The following is a 21,660-nucleotide window of genomic DNA, read 5'->3' as shown; positions in this document are numbered from 1 at the left end:
AAGTTCCTTGTTTCTCCTTTCTACCAGAAGATAAATAAGTTATTTGTTTATTTAGCAGTGTCTTGGCAGCATGATTTTTGCAAGGAGTTTGTATATCAATGGAAAATTGCAAAAGCAAACTCTAAGTCACATTCAGGACCGTAAGTGTTGTATCTATGTCCAGCCTGAGAGTCCTAACTCACAGGGATGCCTAAACCTCATTTTTTTTTTTAGAATGTTACACTGGCACAGGTTTCCCAGAGAAGCTTCTCCATCTCTGGAAGTGTCCAAGACCAGGCTGGATGAACTGGTTTAGTGGGAGCTGTCCCTGCCCATGGCACAGGGGGAATGAGATGAGCTTTAAGGTACCTTCAAACTCAAACCATTCTGGGATTCTGTGATGTTTACTTTTAAGTCTGAAGTAACACAAATGCATTTGCCTCCATCCTTTGAGTCACTTCAGGCACTCAGAATAGAAAAAAACTGCAGCAAGCACAATCCAAAATAGAAGGCAGCTATTCCTGGGAAAAGAGTGATGCTTTTCTTCAGGGATGACACAGCACCATTAGGCTAGAGACAAAGAGAGATAAATTATGTTGACAGCTGAATTCTAGACAAGCGGATGGAGAAAATCCCCATTTCATGGTTTCTTACACTCACTAAGCCTGGTTCTTCTCCCATCGTACCTCCAGTGTGGATTCACTGAAAACCACATGGCTACAGAGTGTAAAATTGGAGTATTATTGCTGTGACTGACAAATGAGTATTTGTAAACCTGCTTCTGATTCATTCACCTGCCAGCTGCTGAGTGAAACTTCCACTCCTCTCCACTAACACTGAAAGCGTCAAGCAAGAATGACAAGAAATATCATGAACCTCTTTGTTTGTTTGTTGTGCTGTGAAATTCCAGAGCCTGCAAACAGTTCTTGGTGGAAAAAAAGGAGAAAAATAAGTGATTTTCAAACATTTCACTGTGAAAGGTAAGTGAGCAGCATTGTCAGGTGATGGCAAGATATAAAACAAACATTGCACTGACAAAAAAAAAGTTTTTCCAAGGAAATTCCTGAAATGCTGAATGATAACCCCACACAAGGAAAAATCTTAAAGTGACTTGGCAGATCTGGGGACAGAAATTGCTGACAGCTCAGCTGATAAAATAATTGAGACCTCAAGGAATTCAGAGCAGCCTGTCAAGAGAAGGATCCTCCCAAAATTTTGTCTGGTGAAGTTGTACTTCAGCAGGGAGGTTTCTCAGACTATGATGAAGCTTGTCAGAAATGAGAGTGAGCCCCAGGAGATATCTCTATTAGGCAAAAAAGTATTTTTTTTGTTTCATTGGGTTCCCTAGATCTCCACTCATTACAATATGAGCTCAGCATTAAAATATTGAGACACCTACAGTTATTTATCTCAGTACACAAGAGAAACCTGTCCATAGTAACATTTAAATTGCAGGATTAGACTGGGTGTCTCAAGACAGAATGAAAGCCACTCTAGCATGTAAGGGGACATGGCAAGCTGAAGGTGAATAACTTATTTGAGCTCAAAAATCCAGACTGAATATTGAACCAGAAAAATCTAGAGGAAAGGAAATGGAAGAAGAAAGGAATGAACTTCATGAATTTCTTTGCAAAGCAGTAAATCTTCCAGTTTTGCTTTATGTTCCCCAAAGTATTGTAATAAAAGTTCTTATTGAGGCCTTGACAATAACCTATAAATTATTTCAGGCTAAAAGGACTGGGGATTTAGCCCTTAAATTGTGTTATTTACTTTATTTTAAGACTGCTGATACTAAAAAATCACCCCTTGAAGAGTAAGCATTGTATGAAGACATTGTCTGTCAAGGGGGTAAACAAATACAAAATTTAGGAAAGAATCCTAAAAATTATATCCTGAAGAAAAAAACCTCAACAGAAAATACATGAGTCAGGTTTTAGTGTAATCACAATCGATTAAAGCTGGATGCAGGAACTGTCTCAGTCTTCATTTGATTGTCCAATGCCAGATCTCTTTCAGTGTAATAAAATACAGGTGAACCCTGCAATCTAAATGCAAAATGCAGAAGACATTTCTGATAAAAGCATGAAAGAAAAAGGCTGAATCACCCATTTCTCACTGCTATTTGGAAAAGCCAAGATTTATTTCCACAGAAGTAACTTGAAAGTTATTTGGAAATAATCAAATTGTACCAAGAATCCATCAAAATGTCAGATCTACTTAGAGATGTGGCTGTTCTTACTCAGTGTGGCTTGAAATTCTGAACCCAAATTAGATGATTCCTCTCATGACACATTTCCCCCCACCCCCATTTTTAAAGTGAAACATCTCTTTTCACCATATTTTTAAAATTTATCTTTGAAACCGCTTTCCCAGGGAACTTTGAACTGTGTCCAGGCTGCCAGTTGTCCTTCCCAGCCTGGAGCAAGGCACCTGAAAGCCCCAAGTACCCAGATCAGCATCCCCAGATGTGGCAGCTTTGCTGTCCCACAGCTGGCTGGGGAAAAGGGAACACGTGGCAGGCCCTGCAGCCACCAGAACAATTCTCCCAGCCCACATGGGCTCGGTGCTCGCTGAGGTTTGTGGTGCCCTTGGGAACTGAAGAGCCAATTGAATCTCCTTGGCAAGAGGATGTGCCAAACACCGAGCACCAGGAAAAGCCCTGTGTTATTCCATGAGAATAGAGCAGCCACATGAGTTCTATAGTAAAGAAAGCCAGAAAATCTATTTTATGCTGAAGGGGTGATGCTTTCAGCTCATTTTCTTTCTTTCTCCCCACTCCCAAGGTTTATACTACACCCCAGAGACTTCACTATTAGGAACTATTTCAGACAATGGAACTTTCTTGAAATATCACCATTTTTTCCTCCATCCTACTTACATCCCCCCTTCCAGTGCAATTGAAGGTACTGACCTACTGAAGAGGAAGAAGCTCTGTGCCTTTGCTTTGTCAGAGTAATCTGTGTTTTCCTGAGCCGTGCTTGTTACCAACTCTGACCCACCATTATTTCAGAAAACCATCATATTCATAATTAATAAGAACCCCCCAGCTAACTTTCCTCCCTTGCAGAAATTATTCTGGTTTCAAATGTCATCATGGCATTCACTCATTCTGCAAGAAGCAGGGGGAACTCCTCCCATTCCTTCTCCCAGCCTGACCTTTTCCAGGTCTGGCATACCCAGATCAATTCCCCAGCCACTCTGAAACAGAGCTGAAACCGATGCAGTCAGGAGAGAACAGAGCAGGACAACACTTCCAGAGAATTGTAGATGTTCTGAGCTGTCCCATCTCTGAAAGGGGTCTAACTTTATTAGTTTAGGGGATTAATAAAACATCTGATAAATAATTAAAATTGGATTTACTGCACAAAAGGCCTAAAACCTACCCAAGTTCCAAATGGGGACCAAATTTGTCCCCAAGTGAGGACCCATAGAAGAAGGAAATCACCTGAAGGGATGTATTTCATAATTATTGATGTTTTCCTGTAACTGGAAGACATCTCATCCCTCTGAGAGGTCCTCCAGTGTTTCAGAGAGATAAAGCTGGCACCTGATTAAGCCCAACTTCACCCTTTGGTTACTGATGTCTTGTGTGATGCTTGTGGTTCTTATAAAAACTGTTTTTCAAGTTATTTCATGGTATTGTAGAAATTCCTCAGGGTTATGGACACAGCAAGGACCTTGTGTTAGATGTAACACCAAGAACTGGCCATGCTCTTTCTCCAGTGAGGATTCTTTCTGTACAGCTTCACCACTGACAGCCCTGGGAATTCTTAGACTTGAAGTTCTTTCATGAGCTTTAAAGAGGAATAAAAATCACCACAAAACAAGCAAAAGGGGATTATCCCCTTTGTACGGGCACAACTGCAAGCCATGGCTGAAAGTCACTTGGGCAAGAACTGAGCAACTGGATCCTTGCCATAACCCCATGTGGAGACTCACTCCATCCAGCTGACCAGGATTGTCTTCTCCTGCATTCCCGAGCTCCCAAGTATTGATCTCAGGGGTCTTGGTATGTTTCCTGAAAGAACAAGGCTTACATTTCACATGCCTTATCCACACATGTGGGGATCTGTGTCTGTTCGTCTCTGTTTCCATGTTAACCTCGACCAACCTCACCCACAAATCCACCCAGGACTCAGGATCCTGCAAGTTTTATAGAATTACATGACTGGGAGAAGAGTGCCCTGGATGAAGGAAAAGCTCCAATATGAATTCTGCCCTAAAAGAGTATCCAAAGAGGAGTGACCTTTTAAGCAACCCACACAACAAAAATCTTTGGTTGGACTTTGCAACCCAGCTGCAAGGAGAAAAGACCCAGGCACGGGACTGCAGGAATAACTTGTTTAATCCTTAGATAGTCACAATTTTTGGGTTGTTTTGCTCTGTTTCAACTTTTAAGATTCCAAGGCTCTGGACAGTGCAATAAACACAGACAAATCATAATAGAAAGTCATGGAAAACCTTCCTGCTTCCAGGGCACTTGATGTCTGTGCACAGGCAGCTCCAGGCCTCTTTTACCAATTCTCATGAGTTCATGGAATCCTGTCGCGTGTGAGTTTCCAGTCCCAGAGGTGGATGTTTAAATGCAATAAAAAATTGGGCTGGATTTATTCCTCCCTTTTGCATTTCCATGAACGAACTCATATTAATTGGAAGCATGCAACTTTGGGATTTTGCTTTGTTTTCTTTTAATAATGAAAGGAAACAAATGCTGGTGTGCAACAGGCAGAAGAGGGAAAACTAGGCAAGCTGAAATATTTACATGTATTCAAACCACTGAATAACCAGAGGAAAAGGAAAAATAATGCTGCTTTGTGAGAACTTTTGCCAGTCTCCTAGGAGGATTCCAAGTTTTCTAGTGCATATAAGTGCCCATCTCCTTGCTGGAATGTTCATGCTGTCCTAAATGGGATTTTAGGAATGTAAAAGGAAATACAACAGGAAATTAGCAATGTAAGTGTTGTTGTAGGTGTTTTAGAGAGAGTCAGAGGCTGTTTTATGCCTTTCTGAGTATATGAGAAAAAGCAAAATAATTCAGCAAAGGCCTTAAAGGAAGATGTCCAGGTATTTCTGCATCTGATTAAGGCTTGCTAAGGTTTTGCAAACCCTGAGAATTTGATGGAACACTTTGCCCTGTGCCACTATGACCTTTATGCCAATTGATTTTGATTAAAAAAATCCCCAAGAAACAACAAGGAGGGTTGTTGGAAAGGCACTGTCTTGGGGAGGAAAAGGAAGAAAAGGCACCATCTCCCTGAAGGAAACAGCTGGCAACAGGTGACTACACAGGCAGGGCACGTCACTGCCCCCTGAGGAAATCCAGCTGGGCTGGGAAGGAGCTGGTCCTGTCTGCTCCTACCCCAGAACCGTGACAGAGGGCTGTGTGCCTCAGGACACAGCTGTGCTTTTGGGGACAGTCCCAGCTGTGGCTGGGGGAAGGTTCTGTGATTCACACACAGCTGGCTGTCCTCTGGGCAGATGGGGTGGAGCAGAGGGGAAGATAATCTTATTAGGCTCATTGTTGGCACTGGGAAGCCCAGGGCTTGGCCTGATGCCCACACCTAACAATACCACAGACACATCCATTGTATGGAGAGGCCCAAGTGGACATGGAGGGCAGGGCGTGATAACTCTGCTAGACCCAGGAGATGGGGCCCAACAGGGTCAGGCATCCAAATCTGTAAGATTCCAATTCCCTGATCATCAACATCCACCCCAGAGAAACCAGAGGGCCAGAAGCTCTTTGGGCAAGTCAGCAGGAAGATGAGGGATGAGCTTGCTCTGCCCTTCCTTGCACAGGGGTCTAGCCTGGCAGGTATCTGTAGATAAGAGCAGGACAAAAGTCTTTTGTTTCATAAACCGAGTGTGCAAGGATCAGCCAATCAGGCAGGTTTGGGGTTACCTGGATAGAAGTGTGTACGTGCACTGGAGAGTCCTAAAAGGCTCGGTGCTGGGGATAAAAGGGCTTCCCATGGCAGCTGGGAATAGCAGAGGAGGTGCCCCACAGTCTTGGAGACTTTGGGAAAGGTGTGCTGATGAATTTGGTGACCTGTAAGCCAGAACCTTTTTGCCCTGGGGTACAGGGAAAGATTGGAGATTTGCTTCTCATTATCTTGGAGGTGTAGGGCCTCATCACACCTGGTAATGTTTCATGGTGGGCTTCAGGGGTGTCCCATTACTCTTGGAGAACAGGCAGGTAGTTCACAGTGCAGTGTCAGGGAGGATTCTTCCTTTCCTTCTCAGCCTTGTAGGCTGACATAGAATCATAGAAAGACTTGGGTTGGAAGGGACCTTAAAGATCATCCTGTTTCAACCATCCTGTCATGGGCAGGGACACCTTCCACCATCCCAGGTTGTTCCAAGCCCTGTCCAACCCGGTCTAGGACACTTCCAGGGATGGGACAGCCACAGCTCCTCTGGGCAACCCCACCCTCACAGAGAAGGATTTCTTCCTAGCATCTAATCTAAACTTCTAGCTTGAAAATCATCCTATGTGCTCAAGCAAACAGTTGCTCTCCCTGCTTTTATGAAACACCTCTAAATGTACTGTGTGCACAATGCAGTTTGTACCTGGGCACTGGGGGAAGCCTGTTGCTCCTGAAAGTTTTCAGGCAGTGGGGTTAACATTTTACCTAATGTCTGGCAGAATAGGGTGGTGGTGAAGGGATTATTAATATTCCTGGGGGGCTGTGGGGCTCTGTGTCCATTGCACCTAATTTTGGAAAATGATCGCCACAGCACCCAGAGCCTTGGGCAGGGAGAATCCTCTTGCTGCTGGACGCTTTGGAGGCAGTGGAATTTCCAGTGTATGGGAGGGTGGAGGAGGATCCCCGTTATTTCTGGAAGCTGGTGTGGAAGGCGTCCCCACTGCTGGGGGAAGAGGGATCTCCATCACTCTCCGAGCTCGGCGAGGGGGCTCCCCTGTGCTGCTGGACGAGTGCTGGCGGTGCGGCCCCGCTTCCACCCAGCTCCCGACGGAGGGGGAACCCCCCGGCGCCCGGAGCCGGGGCACAGCACGGTCCCCCTCGCTGCTGGAGGCTGTGAGGGTCGCGCTCCCCCGGGGGCCCCCCGCCGCCTCCATCCCCGAGGAATCCTGGGCGGAGGGCGGGCTCGGCTCCCCCTTCTCCCTCCCTCCCTGCCGGGGGTTTGCCCTGGGACGCGCCGGCAGCGCCGGGCTCGGCTCTGGGACGGCGGGCCGGGGTCAAGGGCGGCAGGCGGGGGGCGATGCCGGCGCCGGGGCAGCGCCGAGGGTCCGGCTGAGCCCCGGGCACCCCCCGAGCCCTCATGGCGGGACGGGCGCCTCAGCGCAGCCTCCCCGCGGCAGCGGCCGCCGCACTCCTGCTCCTGCCCGTAAGTGCCGGGGACGGGGACGGGGCGGGGGGCGCGGGCCGGGGACCGGGAGGGAACGGGGGGACGCCCCAGGGCCGCGGGGAACGCAGCGGGGCAGCCCCGGGTGCTCGGGGCTCCGTGTGGGGACCGTGCCCCGCGCCCTCGCAGGTGCGTCCCCGGCTGTGGGACAGCCCGGGCGGGCACCGCTCCCTGCAGGTGCTGCTCGGGGATCCGCCGGCCCCGCGGCCCTTGCCTGCTCCATCACAGCTGCTCTCACAGACACCCTCTGCCCGCTCCCCTCTGGGTCCCCCTCAGAGCCCCTGGGCCATTTTTAGTGTCCCCTTTCCTGTGAAACAGCCACCTTTGCTTGCCAGAAGTGGTGCCAGCACAGGGACCCCACTGGGGTGGCGGCAGCTCCTTGCCCCAGCGGGAAGGGGTTTTTCCCTCCCCTCTCTCCGCTCCCGGCCGCTGTCCCCGGCCTCTGTCCCGGTGCCTCTCCGGGCACCCTGCGCTCCAGCAGGGATCGGCACTCAGGGGTGGCGATGGGCAGGGCTCAGCCCACGCACCCTGCCAAGCACTTGATCCGACTTTCTCCAGAGTGAAAGCGCAGGAAGCTTTTCCGCCTGGTCCTTCTCCATCACCAGCATCCCCCTGGGAGATGCTGGGATGAGGTGGAGATCAGGTCGGACTAGACTTCAAAAGCTTTCCTAGTGCTTTTTGGTGGCTTGTTTTGAGCGACGGTTTCAAGTGTGATTTAGCCAGACTTGAAAAGAAAACGTGAGAGGTTAAGCAGCATTGAACCTGTGCAGAACTTGTAAAGGCTGTTCCCACAGCTTAAAAAAAAGTGGCAGTGACCCTTCTGAACCGCAGTGTAATTGGTCTATCTTTAACATTTCCTTAGATAAAGAAAGAAAAACTGTTCTGTTTCCTTAAGTTCTGTCTATTTTGCTTTGCTTTGGGTTTTGGATTTTTTTGTGGGGTTTTGTTTGTTTATTTCAGGGGTTTGTTTGGTTTTTTCTCCCCTCTCGAATTTAGAAAGAAGGATAAAAGCCAGGTCAACAACAGCTTCAGAGACAAGCAACAATTTAATTTTAATTTTTTTTTGCAGTAGCTTTCTTAGAAGTGAGAGAATACTTTCTCACCTCCGCCAGTGTCAGGCTTTTTTAATCTCCAAAAGAAGGAAGAGATCAGTGCACATGGGATCACAGTGGCATGGGCTGAAAACACACTTGCTGTTTTCAACCCCACTTCTTCCTGATCTTTTTTTTTAGTCCCTTTTCTCTCCCAGACTGTGTTTTCTTTTACTGATTTATTTTGGTCCATAAAAATATCTGTTTGTCTTTAGACTGTGGGACTTGCTAGTACTCAGGTACTGAGCATTTAGCCAGACTAATCCATTCTCAATGAATCAAGACATTTCATGTGTTTCCTCTGTGGATATAATCTATGGATTTTCCAGGTTTCCAGTTCTACTGCAACTTTTCATTTGAATTATTTCTGCAAATTTTGGTAGTTACTTCGCTGCTTTGAAAACAAAGCCCAAAAAAAGCCTCAAAAAAAAAAAAGGGAGAAAAAAAAAAGTAGGTTAAGGATCAAAAAGTCATAAAATGTGTTTAGTCCAATAAATGTCAGCTCTGAGTGCATTCTGTTTTTTTTATAGAGGAACTTGTTTGGTTGGAACATGCTGGCGTCTGACAGGGTCTCGTGTATACCTGAATGGGAAATAACATTTTGAATCTTCATCTTCAGAACAGCTCTGGTTGCTCCAGCTGCAGCAGAAGCTTTTGCTGCTCCTTTGGGGAGTGTTTAAATCCCTGGATGTTGTCAGTAAATCTGGATCTCTGCTTTACAGCTGGAGGGAACTTTGCACCAAGAAGCTTAAGAGCAGTGTTTTAAAGCTTTGGCTCAAAGCCAAAGCTCTTAAGTTCCCATTTAACTTGAAAACACTTGAAAGTAGACTCTAAGTCAGTGACTTTATTCACATTTGTGCATTTGAGGAAAGAAATAGCTGCTTGTGGGAGCAGGCCTTCACCCAATTAAGGGAGTTTAAGTTTTCACAGCAGCCGAGTAATTGTGTTTTATGGGAGCTGCAGGTTTGCAACGCCCACGAGATGAGGCAGGTTTCTGCTACAGAATTAGATCTGCCACATGAAAATGCTGGTGCAAATGACCTGACAGATTTCACAGGGCTGGTCAGCAAAAGGGTGAAGACTTGAGCTGAGATTTATGTTCTCTTAAAGGAGTTCTGAACGTGTGATACACTTGAAAACGCATTTGACTTAATGCAGGAAACAAAAAACAAACCATAAAATGAAGGCAAATGAGTCTTATGACATTTTTATATAAAGTCCTTGCTAAGTTCATGCAATTTGGAGAAGGGGGGGATTATTCATCAAAACCAAAAGCAAAGCTTGCTATCATTTATTTGTTCTCCTGGAGCTGTTAAAAGAGCCTGGGCAGTGTGAGTGTATCAGCCAGTGATGACAGGTTAAATAGTGTTCCTGGTCTGAGGCTGCCAAAATTCAGCCCTATTGTGAATTAATGCAGCATAAACATCTCATCAGGAGAAGCCTTTCCTGGAGCAGTACTTTGTCAGGGTTTGGTCTGTAACCATCCCATGGCAGTTATTGGGTGTTGGAGGGAGGTGGCTGTGTGCTGGGGTTGGCTGGCTGAAGTTTTGCCATAAAACATTTCAGTGATGATGTTCATCCCTGCCCTTAGCCAGCAAGAAAGCAGCTTTAGCTTTTGTGCATATAAGGCATCTGCTTACATATTATTATCCTGTCAAGAGCAGAGGAAATGTCATGATCAAGTCCTCTAAACTCTGTGACCTTCATATTATAAACCAGAGCATGGTTGTGGAGGAAGAGAGAGCAGGGATCTCTTTGCAGGCTGTGCATTGCCAGGTGCAAAATTTTAATTTCAGCCTCACAGGTTCTAACTCCACTGCTACAGTCTATCCTATCTCCAGGAAAGCTCTCCAGCCTTCAGAAACAAATGCCAGAGAGTGATTTGTGCTCATGTGATAGAATTCCTTCAGCTTCTAAACCAAGGAGATGCGGTGCAGACTGTGCACAGAGCTGGTCCATGGTGCTCCCTAGCTCTCAGATCATTCCCAGGAAGTGTTTGAGATACCACCAGATTGCCTGGGGCAGAAATGTGGCCAGGAGCCATTCTAAAAATTTAACAGTAGAAGTGATTAAAGACTTAAAACAGACCTTTGCACTGCTCCATTTATTGGCTTAGATGGAGAGTGCTGTGCTGCCATCGCTCTGGGCTCGCCGTGAGTGCCCCAGAGAGGGGTTTTCCTCTAAGGCCAACTCTTTATTGCTTTGAATTTGGTAATCAGCTCTTTGTGCCAGGGATTACTGTGGGTTCCTGCTGCTGATGTGCTGAACTGAGAGACTCACCACGAGAAAAGCTGGGGAGTAGATGATATGGACTTATTAAGGATGCATTTTTCTGTTTTCTTTTTATTTTCATTTTGCCCCACATATTAGTAAACCAAATATTTTTAAAATATTGTATTAGAACAAACATTTGCACATTTCTAGATTCTTTTAATAGTACTGCAGATCTTATTTTTTGGGGAGAGGGGGAGGTGAGGAAGTGTGGGTGGTAACAACAAGCTGCACATGCTGCTGAATCTGTTCCTTTTTAGTTTATATCACTTTCAGGTTTTGCAGCACTGCAAACCCAAGAAGATTTAGGGGGAAAGCTGATTTACTCTAGATTAAAAGTTTATCCAGCAGATGACTTTGGTGCAGGAATTTCCTTTTCCACACCATGTCTATAAATTGTAACAGATTGTGTCCACGTCCTTCTTTCTTGTAATTTACACCACTTTTAATCCCAAATGTAGTCTGCTCTTCCTTGGAGTGCAAACATTAATTGTTGGATGTAAAGCTGGAGCTGTCCAGCGAGCCACTCTCACCTCCCTGCCTCATGTGGATACTCAGTGTCCTGTGTTAAAGCATTGCATAAACATTGTCTTTGCCTCCTTGTCTTTCTATTCATGACAACTAAATAGTTCGTGATGGTTTGCTTTATCAAACTATTTCTTTATACAGAATTGCTTTCTTTCACTGCTAATAATTCTTTTAATCTCAACAACTTTGAAAGTAACTGATTTAAATTGGAAAATGTTGGGTAAAATGTTTTAATTTTCTTCTCTGAGAAGTTGGATAAATTTGGCTGTGGTCCTCGTTACCAGGGAAGACAAATAGAAAGTAGATCAATCGACAGACAGAACTGTCCTTCAGGTGACTGCTTGAATCACTCACATCCAAATACATGAAAACTTAATTTCCAGCTCATGGTGCCAGCTTGGGGATGTTTGTGAGATGCTCCCTGCAATGCTCTTTGACACGGAGCATGTTCTGTGGTAAGCACTGCTCAGTTCTCTGGTGCTGGGCTCATCTGTGTTGGCTCTCACAAGCAGATGTTCTGCTGAATCTTCCCAAAGGCTGGTCCATTTTGAAAGGGCTGTGGAAGGGAGAGAGAAAACCACCTCACAGAGACGGATTTCAATGTCCTGTCCTGATCTCCGGCTCCCAAATCCCTCCTTACTGTGCAGAGGAGCCAAAGTTGAGGGTCTGGTGCTGGGAGTGTGCTGCTCCTTCCCCAGACTGGCAGTTCTGGTGTGGAGCTCAGTGGGTGGAGAACTTGGAATCTGCCTTTCCAAACATCCCTTAAGCCTCATGTGCCTGCACAAAAACTCAGCATGCTTTTACTAAATAAGAAAGAAAATCCATTTGATAATTCAAGAGCATGAAAAGTACTTCTTCAACGAAGCTGTAAGAAAATGAAAGTAATTAAACGAAGCAAATTAAAGCTCTATAAACTTTTGCATAATGCTGGCTGAGTAATTGTCCACTCTGGGTTGTGTATGCCGGGAAAGTAAATAGTGAGTAATGCAGATGGAGATTAAAATACATTAGCTGTCCTCACTGCAATGCTAAACCCTTGCCCTGGTAATAGTAGCTGAAGTGCCAGAGGACTGGAGAGGAGCCACTTGCTTCCCAGGACTGTGGGATAATGCCTGTTGCTGTTCCCCAGGTCCCTGGGATGCAGGAGAGTTGCTCAGTGCTGTTACCTCTGCACTGCCATAGCTTGGGAAGTGCTGTCCTCTGGCAGGGGTGGATTTTCCAGCGCAAAGGAAGGAGGAAAGGAGGCAAAAGGGAAGGAAAGGAAGTGTGCTGACGGGCCTGAACAGGTTTCCTGTGGGGCTGACAGCCAGACTCTGCTCGCTGAGGTATCGATTCCCTTTGAGTGGCAGGAGCAGATCCCAGGCCTGGGCATGGCTTGGGTTTCAAGGGGCTCAGGCCAGCAGAGGCTCCTGAGCCACTCCAGGGCTGTGCTGGGCAGTGTGTCCATCACAGCTCCTCCCTTGCTGCTTGCCTGTTTCGTGGGCAAACATCCCTGCCAGGGACCAGGCTGCTCCTTCTGCTATCAACTGGCACTTTCAAAGCAGAGAGGAAGCCCAGGGTGTCCCTCTGGCTGCTGAGAATGGTGCCTCAGAGCTCAGGAAAGTATTTTCACCAGGTGTGCTTCCAGTCAGATGCACTGAGGATCTTTCCTCATCCTGCCTCAAAACTCACCTGCTGGGAGATCAGCTGTTTAGTTCAGCTTGAACTTGAGACAATTTCCAAAGTGTAAGAATCCCCTACTTTATCAGAACAAGTATGTTCATGAGGATTTTGAAGTCTTGTCAGACTTGCAGTACTTCTTTCCTTCAGAAAGAAAAAAAATAAAATTAAAATTCTGTCTTTAAATACAATAATAACTAAAAAATGTCTTTTCATAGTATTTTCATAATATTTCAATTACAATTACTTGAATAGAGTAAAAAAATCTTAGAAACATGAGTGAGAGAGAAACCTCAAAGCCTCTGGATTGCTGATTATTGTTCAAGGTACTTCTGTAAGCTATTTACTGCATTGCCCATTGAAAGGTTTGGGGAGTAGTTGTTATCTGTGGTTCTTTATACCAGAGGGACTATAGATCATATAGAATCAAAGAATGAAAAAATAATTTGTGCTGGGGGGGATTGCCAGAAGTCCCTTTTCCAGTCACCTTCTCAAGGCAGGGTTAGTTCCAAAACCAAATCAATCTCATCCAGTTAGGCTGTGAAAATCTGCAAAGATGGAGCTCTCACAACATCTCTGAAATGTCTTTTTACAACATTTCTTTTCCAATGCTTAGTCGTTGTCATGGTGCATAATTTTTTATGTCCTGTGAGATTTTCCCTCACTTCAACTTGTGAATGATGCCTGTCTTGTTGCTCTGCTGTCAGCTCCTGAGAGGAATCTGACTCCTCAGAGAAGAGTCTGTGATTCCCCTTCAGGTAGTGAAAATTCCAGACCTGGAGTTAAATTTCACTGTGATACTTGGTTTTCAAATCTAAAAGTGTGCTCCATAGCAAGATTTGGCACTTTAAGGAAAGAAAAAATGGAGAGAAAGTTCACTGCTGATATCCAGTGCCACCTCACTGGCTCATTTTAAAATCCCTGTCAGGAAATTTTGTGGAGCATACAGAGGTACCTCTGTTGACATTCCATGGGAAGCTGAGCAGATATCATTAGCTGATAAAGTCTCGATCCAGATGGATTTTTGCCTTTTTCAGGTGGCAAAGACCTGAAAAACAGAGGTTAGGAGCTCAGATTTGTTGAGCTGGAGCTGGGAGAGCCTTTGAGGGGTGGCTTTGGAAGTGTGACAATGGATGGGTGAATGATCCTTGCAGAGGCTCTGCATGTAGGTAAGAGTTAGATGAGGGAGGTATTGGCCTTCACTTGGGTAAACAGGACTTGTAAACTTGAGCTACTCTGGATTCCCTGGGTGTTTTATCTCCAGTGCATGATTATCTCATGCTGGAGTCCATGTTTAAAGCAGAAGTGATGGATTGTTCCTTGACAGGGGTTCCTTCTCCCATGGAGCATTAGGGAGCCTGGAGCAAAGCCTTCTGGAACAGGGGGGTGAGGTGAATCCCATTGGAGCTGCTGAGAGGATTCATAGGAATGGGAATTGGGTGGGAAAAAAGAACTCACAGGTTTGGTGTGCACACCTAAGGAGGGGGCAGACATGAAGGCAGAGTGCTGTGAGGGGCTTTCTCCCCTTCCAGGCTCTGAATATGATACCCACAGGTGTGGGGAATGACCAACAAAACTCTTCAAGGACATGAAACTGAAAAGTCTTTCCATTAAACAGTTTCATTTTAGCTTGTGATTCAAATACAGTTATGCCCATTTTTAACATCTCAGGTTGCTCTGGAAGGGTTCAGAAACCTGGTTGGACAAGTGCAGCTCATGGATGGCCTTAACCAGGTTTGGTTTGTACCTCATGACTTAGAAAGTCCCTCAGCACCTGCGTGGCTTTCAGTGGACAAAGAACCTCTCCTCCAAAAGCTGCTTCAGCAGAGCATGTAGGCAGTGCTCACTGAAGGCAGATCTCCAAGTTTCAAAGACAGCAGTGAAGTTCATTGGTGGGCTCAGTGCAGCAGATGCTCGAGGGTTTGTTGTTTTTTTTTAATTTATTTTTGCATAAAGATTGATTTAATTTCATGCCTTAAAACTGAGCATGTGTTTAGTTGCTTTATTGAAGTGGGGTCCTAATTCCCATTCCATGCAGACTTTCAGTCTCTTTTTCCAGACTTCCTGGAAGAGCTGCAGAATACATCTGGCTTCCAAGATCATGGAGCAGTGTCTCCTGGAGCACTTGGTGTTCTCTAGCAAGTAGCAATGTTTTATGTGGCCACTTGGATTAATTCAGAGGGAGTTTAAAGAGCTGAAGGATGACTTGAAAAGGAGCCTATTTTTCTTGAACAGTGCTCAGAGTCTTTCCCTTTACTGTAACCTTAGCTGGCTCAGGTTTCAGGTTGCAGGCTCCTGTGAAAACTTGTGTTTAGACTTTTTATCCCAAATGGAAATTATTTTTCTGGTGAAGCCAAGCCAGACAATTGTACACTGCCAAGTGCTGCTGCACGAGTGATTTTAAGTTACTGGGTTGAGAAAGGCCAGAAACATCTTGATGTGGAGGCCTGACCTTTTTGGTTCTCCAAAAAGCAAAGTATTTCCAACATGCTGGCGCTCTGAATACTGTTCTTTAATAAGCATCTCTTTCAGATGCATCTTGTGGATGAAGTAACCACATGGCAGTGGATATAAATCCATCCTGGCCACTGTTATGATGATTTGTCCCCTCCTCTCCTGTTCTAATCTCTTTTTTTGTCCTGAAGCAGCAGCTTTCACTCCTCTGATTGTGCATATTCCTTCAGGTGATTAGTAGTCAGCAAATATTACAGCTCTTCTCATTCTCTCCCATGTGTTGCCGTCTCTTAGAAGGAAAGAGTGCTCAGATGAAAACTGGCATTTGTTATAAGAGCATTCCAAGTAAAATCTGGTGTTTTTTCTCCCAAAGCATCTGTTTCCACACACCAGTGATGTAGAACTTGCCAGATGCCCACCTGCCCTGGAAAATTTGTTCAAACAGAGGAAGGATTTTGTCAAGGAAGTGTGGGATTTGCTTTGATTTTTCTACGTTGAGCTCTTTCACTAATTACACTTGCATTGTGAAGTTAGATGGCTGTGTTTCCCTAAAATGAACTTCTGTGGACACAAACAAAAAAATTTTGCTTTTAATTGGGCCATTGTTCTGAGCACGTTCATCCCAGAAGTTGGGGTGAGAAGTCAATCTCAGTGTGGACATGGAGTGAATTTATTTGCATTGCCTGACTGAAGAACTAAAAATTAAATGCAGGTTTCCCTTTTCTCTCACACTCCTTTTTTTTTCTTTTTTCCTCCAAGTTCTGGGGCAAAGCTGCTTAGCAGCAGCTTTTCTTTGTGCTGAATACAGTTTTGTTGCAATTTTGATGTTGAAACAAGGTAACATTTGCAGCCTCAGGTATTTTAATGAAACCCATGGGAAAAGCTGAAGTAGGAATCTTAAGAGCAGTGGAGGTTCCCAGGGATGAAGGGTAGGAAGAAACACCCTCCTGACATGATGCATGCCACTGCCAGAGGTGGTTTCTCAGGAGGGGAAAATGCTTTGGCTTTATAGAGAGCAAGGTGAGTAGTTCAGGGTAAGACTTCATTCTTGCATGGCAAAGAAGACATGAGATGGATCCTTCTCCTGTCAGCTGTGGACTGAGCACATTTTGTGTCGGTAACTCCCACATTTTTTCATGTTGGAAAGTCACTTCATCTTGCTCAGTGGAAGAAGGAGCACAGATGATTAAATAAGATGGTGATGTGCTCATGTCTTCTGCAGCCGTCCTCTCTAGGAATGTTTTGACCTCTCCTTTCGTATGTAGTGTCTAAAGAAAATTTAGGAAGGATGCATCCAAGTGACCCTGTCCTTACAGTGCATAAAACCCAGCTGATGAAGTCAGTGAAGGTCATTCCAATTTAAAGATTTAAAATACTGCAGATGAACTGCATCTGGAAAATTCCTGCTTCTCTTCCTGAATTCCAAAGGAATCCCTGTGATCAGCTCAGCTGTTGCTCTGTTTTAAGTCTAAGCTATCCAATACAAATCCCACTGCTTTTCTGGGGAGTGGCTTTCTGCTGAGATGCTGTTGTACTTCCACGGGATGGATCTCTCTGGGACCTCGGCAGCACTAGAAACTACATTTTTTTAAGAAAGAGTTTTTACTCTGTTGCTTTGAGGCTGTGTCAGATGTCAGCACCTCTCAGCATGCCACCAGCAGATGTTTGACAGGGAGGCCTAACAAGTGCTTTTATTAGAGCACTGGAATATGACATCTGGGAACTCTTGTGTGAGAATGGGAAAGGGGAGTATGTGCATCTGTCCTTGTTTGGCAGCATCCACTGCCTCCAAACTCACCTGCACCTTGGCAAGGGGAGTTCCAATGTCATGGATCATCCTTTTCCACTGCAGTCCTCTACAGCTTTCACTCCTGCTGACTTCACCCACTCTGCTGCTACCTACGGTGAGATATTTAATCTTACCAGATGCTCCACTGTGTCTCTGTGATAGCCCCATGCTTGTATTGACATTTTTGGCTTATCCATAGCTTTGGGGGCTGGTTTATATTCTAAAGACATTCCTTTCTATTCCTCTAGCCATTTCTTCCATGTTTGGGAGGAGAAAACAACCTCTCCAATGCAGGTGAATTTTTACAGCACCGGTGTTCATTTGGTTTTATATTTATGTAATGCTCCATAGTGGAACTCAGTATTCCAAACCAGGACTCTTTGTTAATTCTTCTTAAAATGAAGTTACAAATCCTCTCTAACCTGGATGAAATAACCACAAATTCTGGTGGGAACTGAGAGTAGGCAACACTTGTGTCTCATAGTTGATATCCTCTGGCAGAGATAAAGATCTTTCATGAATTAATGAAGAGCAGTGACCACGTCTAAAGGGAAAGGTCCAACAAAATGCCCATGAGAGAGGCAGACAGTGGCAGAGCAATTCATCCTTTCCCCAAAGTCCTCTCAGATGTGAATGGGAAGTTGACCAAAGGCTCTGTATATTTTTTTTCTGAAGACTCAGAGCTAGCCTGCTCTTACTTGGTGTCCCTGCTCTGGAAAGTAAAGGATTAATTTTCACCTCAATCTTTGTCTCAGTGCATGAGTTTTATTTGTTCATAAATGTCCACAGTGGCTCAGAGGAATTAAGTTGGACATTTCTGTGCATGATTTAGGTAAATCTGAAGGACAAAAAAGAACTGATTTGGTGGGCAGACGTTATGGAATAGCTGTTTTAAGAGAAATGCAGTTTGAGTAAAGTCATGCATTAGTGACCCAAAGCAATTATTTCAGTATTTCAAAATATAATTTCTGTGCATCATGGGCCCAATTATTTATCTTTACAATTCTACATTACTGAAATGTTTTTTCTCTCTCTTTTTTTTTTTTTTCTTCTTTTATTATAGTAAGAGGTGGTTTTTAGTCTTTTGGGATTTGTCTGCTTTAAACACAATTTTTTAAAAAAATAAGTTTCGCACACAGCAAGGCTGTTGCCTATGCTTAGAGGAGAGAAAATGAAACCAAAAGTAACATAATATGTGGAAGGCACTTTTCCCCCCAGCCAAATTAACCTGAGCTGACCCTAAGGCAAATGTGACATTTAACCTTTCCTATTCCTGCCCAAGCTGTGCTGAGCTTGACCTCTGTCTGTTCTTTCCCATCGTCTTGGGGAGGGCACAGCTGGACACGCGGCGTATTTACAGTACACGGGATGGCTCGAGTTTCTTCTTTGAAGTGAGGCAGTGCTTTGGCCTGGGAGGTGGCAAAGGGGTGAAGGATGGAGGGGAAGAAATATCTCTGCTGTGTCAACTCCCATGACTGTGTCTGACATGAGATGTGGCCACTGCAGAGTCTGGGTTTGGGAGCTGCATGCCTCTGGAGGTGGAATCTGTACCTGGATTTACCACTTTTATCTCCTTCATCTGACCATGCATGGGGTTTTGTTATGGGAGGCAGGAGTTTTGAGCCTCCCTGGAGGCGAAACAGAACCTTCATGGAGTTTGTATGGAAAGAATGAAGTCTGAGAAAGGCTTTCTGTTTGTACTTAAACACTTCATATTTTGCAAAATAACAGCAAAGTGAGAAATAGGTAGAAAAAGGTGCTATTGTTATTTAGAGATGAACATTGCTGATGGATTCTGTTGAAATGAGCATTTACCCTCCTTTTTATTAAGTGACAGAGAATTCAGTGACATAAAATGGGTTCCTCAGTCACTTAACACACCTTAAAGCACTGAAATAAAGCATCAGCCTTCAATGAGTAGGGTTATTTCCCTGAGTAAAAGCTGCCTGAATTGTGTTGGAGTCATTCTGTGTAAATAGAAAAGCAAAGGCATTTTGTATGTTACCATGGCTTTATATCCCCCTCAGAAACAGTCAAAAAGATTTTGTTTCACAGTTTGAAAATGGAATTTTCTGTCATTGATTTGTCACTCCTGAATTTTCCTGCCACGTTTCGTTCTGCCTTTCTTAAAGGGCTTTCCAAGAGCTTCTCTTGCTCCAAGCAGAATCCCAACTTGGCTTTATATTTTGGTGTACAACTCTGTGGGCTTCTCTCCTCTGTCTGCAATGAGCACTTCAGTAATTTCATTTAGAGTGTGAAAGTTAAAATATCCCCATTGATTTTCAACTCTATTTCCTAAAATTTACTTGGTGTTGTTAGCTACCTTGTACTGAACCTGCAGCTTTCTCAAAGTGCCCATGTTGGCATTACTGCTCTTTCTCAGTAGAAGGCTCAGCCCTGAACGCTGAGGGTCAGAAACTTGTGTGGCTTTCATTGGCTAAAAAGAGCCACAGGACACCTTACAGGGATGCCCAATTATCCTATAAATTCCATGGAAACACCTTCTTCAAGCCCTCTGAACTGCCCTTTGCCAATTGCTGTATCTCTGGAATGTGCAAAGGTCTTTGGCACCCACACAGCAATTAAAAGTTCACTGAAAAACTCAACACATGATCTTTAATGGAATGTGATTCAGCTCTGCTATTTCAGGCGTCAACTTTGTGGTGAGACAAAGTGTATCCTGAGCTTTGTTCAAGGCACTGAGCAGCTCCCACAAGGAGAGACCCAGAAGAGGTGGTTAATTTGCAGTTTTCTGTATTAATCAGGTGAATTCCATGTGATGCCTTGGAGCAGAGCAAGTATAACCACAAACCTTCTATGTCAGGAGTGTCTGTGCCTGAATAAATCATGAGTGGGAACTGCTCTGAGACTGCTGGGGGTTGTTGTACTCGTGAATGAGAAAATCTGTTCTAGGCTGCTGCTTTACCTGCTTGGTTTCTTTCTGTTTATCCAGATAGTTCTCCACTGTGAATCCTCTGTGAACCTGCCCTTGTCTGTTCTGCTGGAAAAGTACTGCGAAGCTTTGTCAGCCCGCACCAATGTCACAGGTATTTATTCCTCCATTTCTTGGTGGCTTCTTGTTACTGGAGGATCTGTTTTCAAAGTGTCCTTGCTCCAGGAACATCTTTTCCTGCTGAGATAAACATTCTGCCTCTGGCCTTGGCTTTTCCTTGGTGACAATGTGACAAGCAATGAGATCCTGGAATTTCACACACCTGGAGAGAGCTTCAGGGGATCTACTGACAGCCTGTTCTCACAGTTTAATCTGTTGAATTAGCAGCACTCACTGAGTGATGTGATAGCTGAAGATGAGTATAGCTGAAGTGTCTTGTCCATTTATCCAGACCAATTTTTAGGAGCAGGACAAAGCACTTGTCTCTTGGCTAAAATACACCAGCATGAAAATGATGCTGTAAGAGCCGTGAAGCTGAATCCAGCTTTGTTTCAGAAGGGAGAATGGGAGAAGCACGCTCAGAGCCACTCCTCTGCAGCATGACTGGGGGGGCCTGTGCTGCAATAAATGGTGCTTCTGGAGGAAAACTGAGTACCTTCCCTTCCTTCTCACTTTTTTTTCCCTCCCTGGTGAATCTTAGTGGAGGGAGGAGTTTAAAATATAATGTAGGTATCATTCAGCCAGTTCTCCAACCCTGGGAAACAATAACTGAAACGAGGCTCAGGGAATTAAAAATCTTTCCGTAAAATATGTCAGATCAGTGGTGTTTTATTCTGACTTTATCAATTTCTTAAGGACAGTAAACTGATCTAGATATCAGACTGAACTGTGAAAGTTGTGGAGCTTTAACTGCCTCTTTAATTTGCATATAAATGGGTGTGTTGATCTGTATTATGAATCTGGCCCGAGCTCTGCCCCTTGATGCCATTGTGTTCCAGGGAGCAACTCTGCCTCGTGTTGCAGATTTGTTTATATCAATTTAATGACCATCTATTCCATTCCTTAGCTGGAAGCAAAGGGAAGATAAATGAGGTTCTATATTTGGACCTTTCTTTTAGGTGTTCCTTGCCTCTTGAATGTGTTTGTAAATATTGTCGTAAAATTTGATAGTTATTAATAAAGTGTTTCTCCCTGAGCAGAGCTTCTATTTTAGAAAAAAAAAAAAAAAACCCCAAATTTCACATCAGGCTGTCTTAGAAGTCAGCAAACAATTTATTTTCCAGTTGTTGACAAAGTACAATTTTCTGGGCTGTTTATGTGATGTGTGGACACAGGGAATTTTCTCCAGTGGCTACTGAAACAGAATTTTAATGGGAAAAGGGAAGGGAGGAGCCACAGAAGCCTCTCTCCTAGTCCACTATCTTTGTGAGGTATCACTGATCAGAGGTAAAGCAATGCTCTGAAATTAATAGAAGTTGATTTTTATAGTCAGTCCAACCTGCAGCTTTTTTAGAACAAACATTTCCTATCATACTTTAAAATCCTGTGAACCCGTTCTGTGCTTTGAGAGTGGGTTCATACATATAATAAAACCCAAATATCATAAACCCCAAGTCTGCTCTATGGTC

General features: G+C 44.5%; 1 protein-coding gene across 1 annotated transcript in view; it reads left to right on the top strand.

The window, feature by feature from the left end:
* The first annotated feature begins 7,158 nt into the window (after positions 1-7,158).
* Positions 7,159-21,660, top strand: part of CRHR2 (corticotropin releasing hormone receptor 2) — a 135,923-nt gene continuing 121,421 nt past the window's right edge. Inside the window, exons 1-2 of the mRNA XM_086866698.1 lie at positions 7,159-7,329; positions 20,093-20,186. Of these exons, the coding sequence (XP_086722824.1) occupies positions 7,264-7,329; positions 20,093-20,186 (160 nt within the window). The 5' untranslated portion in view covers positions 7,159-7,263. The remainder of the gene's footprint in view (positions 7,330-20,092; positions 20,187-21,660) is intronic.

Source organism: Cyanistes caeruleus, chromosome 1 (assembly GCF_971803275.1).
Source record: "Cyanistes caeruleus chromosome 1, bCyaCae1.hap1.1, whole genome shotgun sequence".
Classification (NCBI taxonomy): domain Eukaryota; kingdom Metazoa; phylum Chordata; class Aves; order Passeriformes; family Paridae; genus Cyanistes; species Cyanistes caeruleus.
The sequence above is the reverse complement of the archived record's forward strand: the minus strand, read 5'-3'. Positions and strand labels throughout refer to the sequence as shown.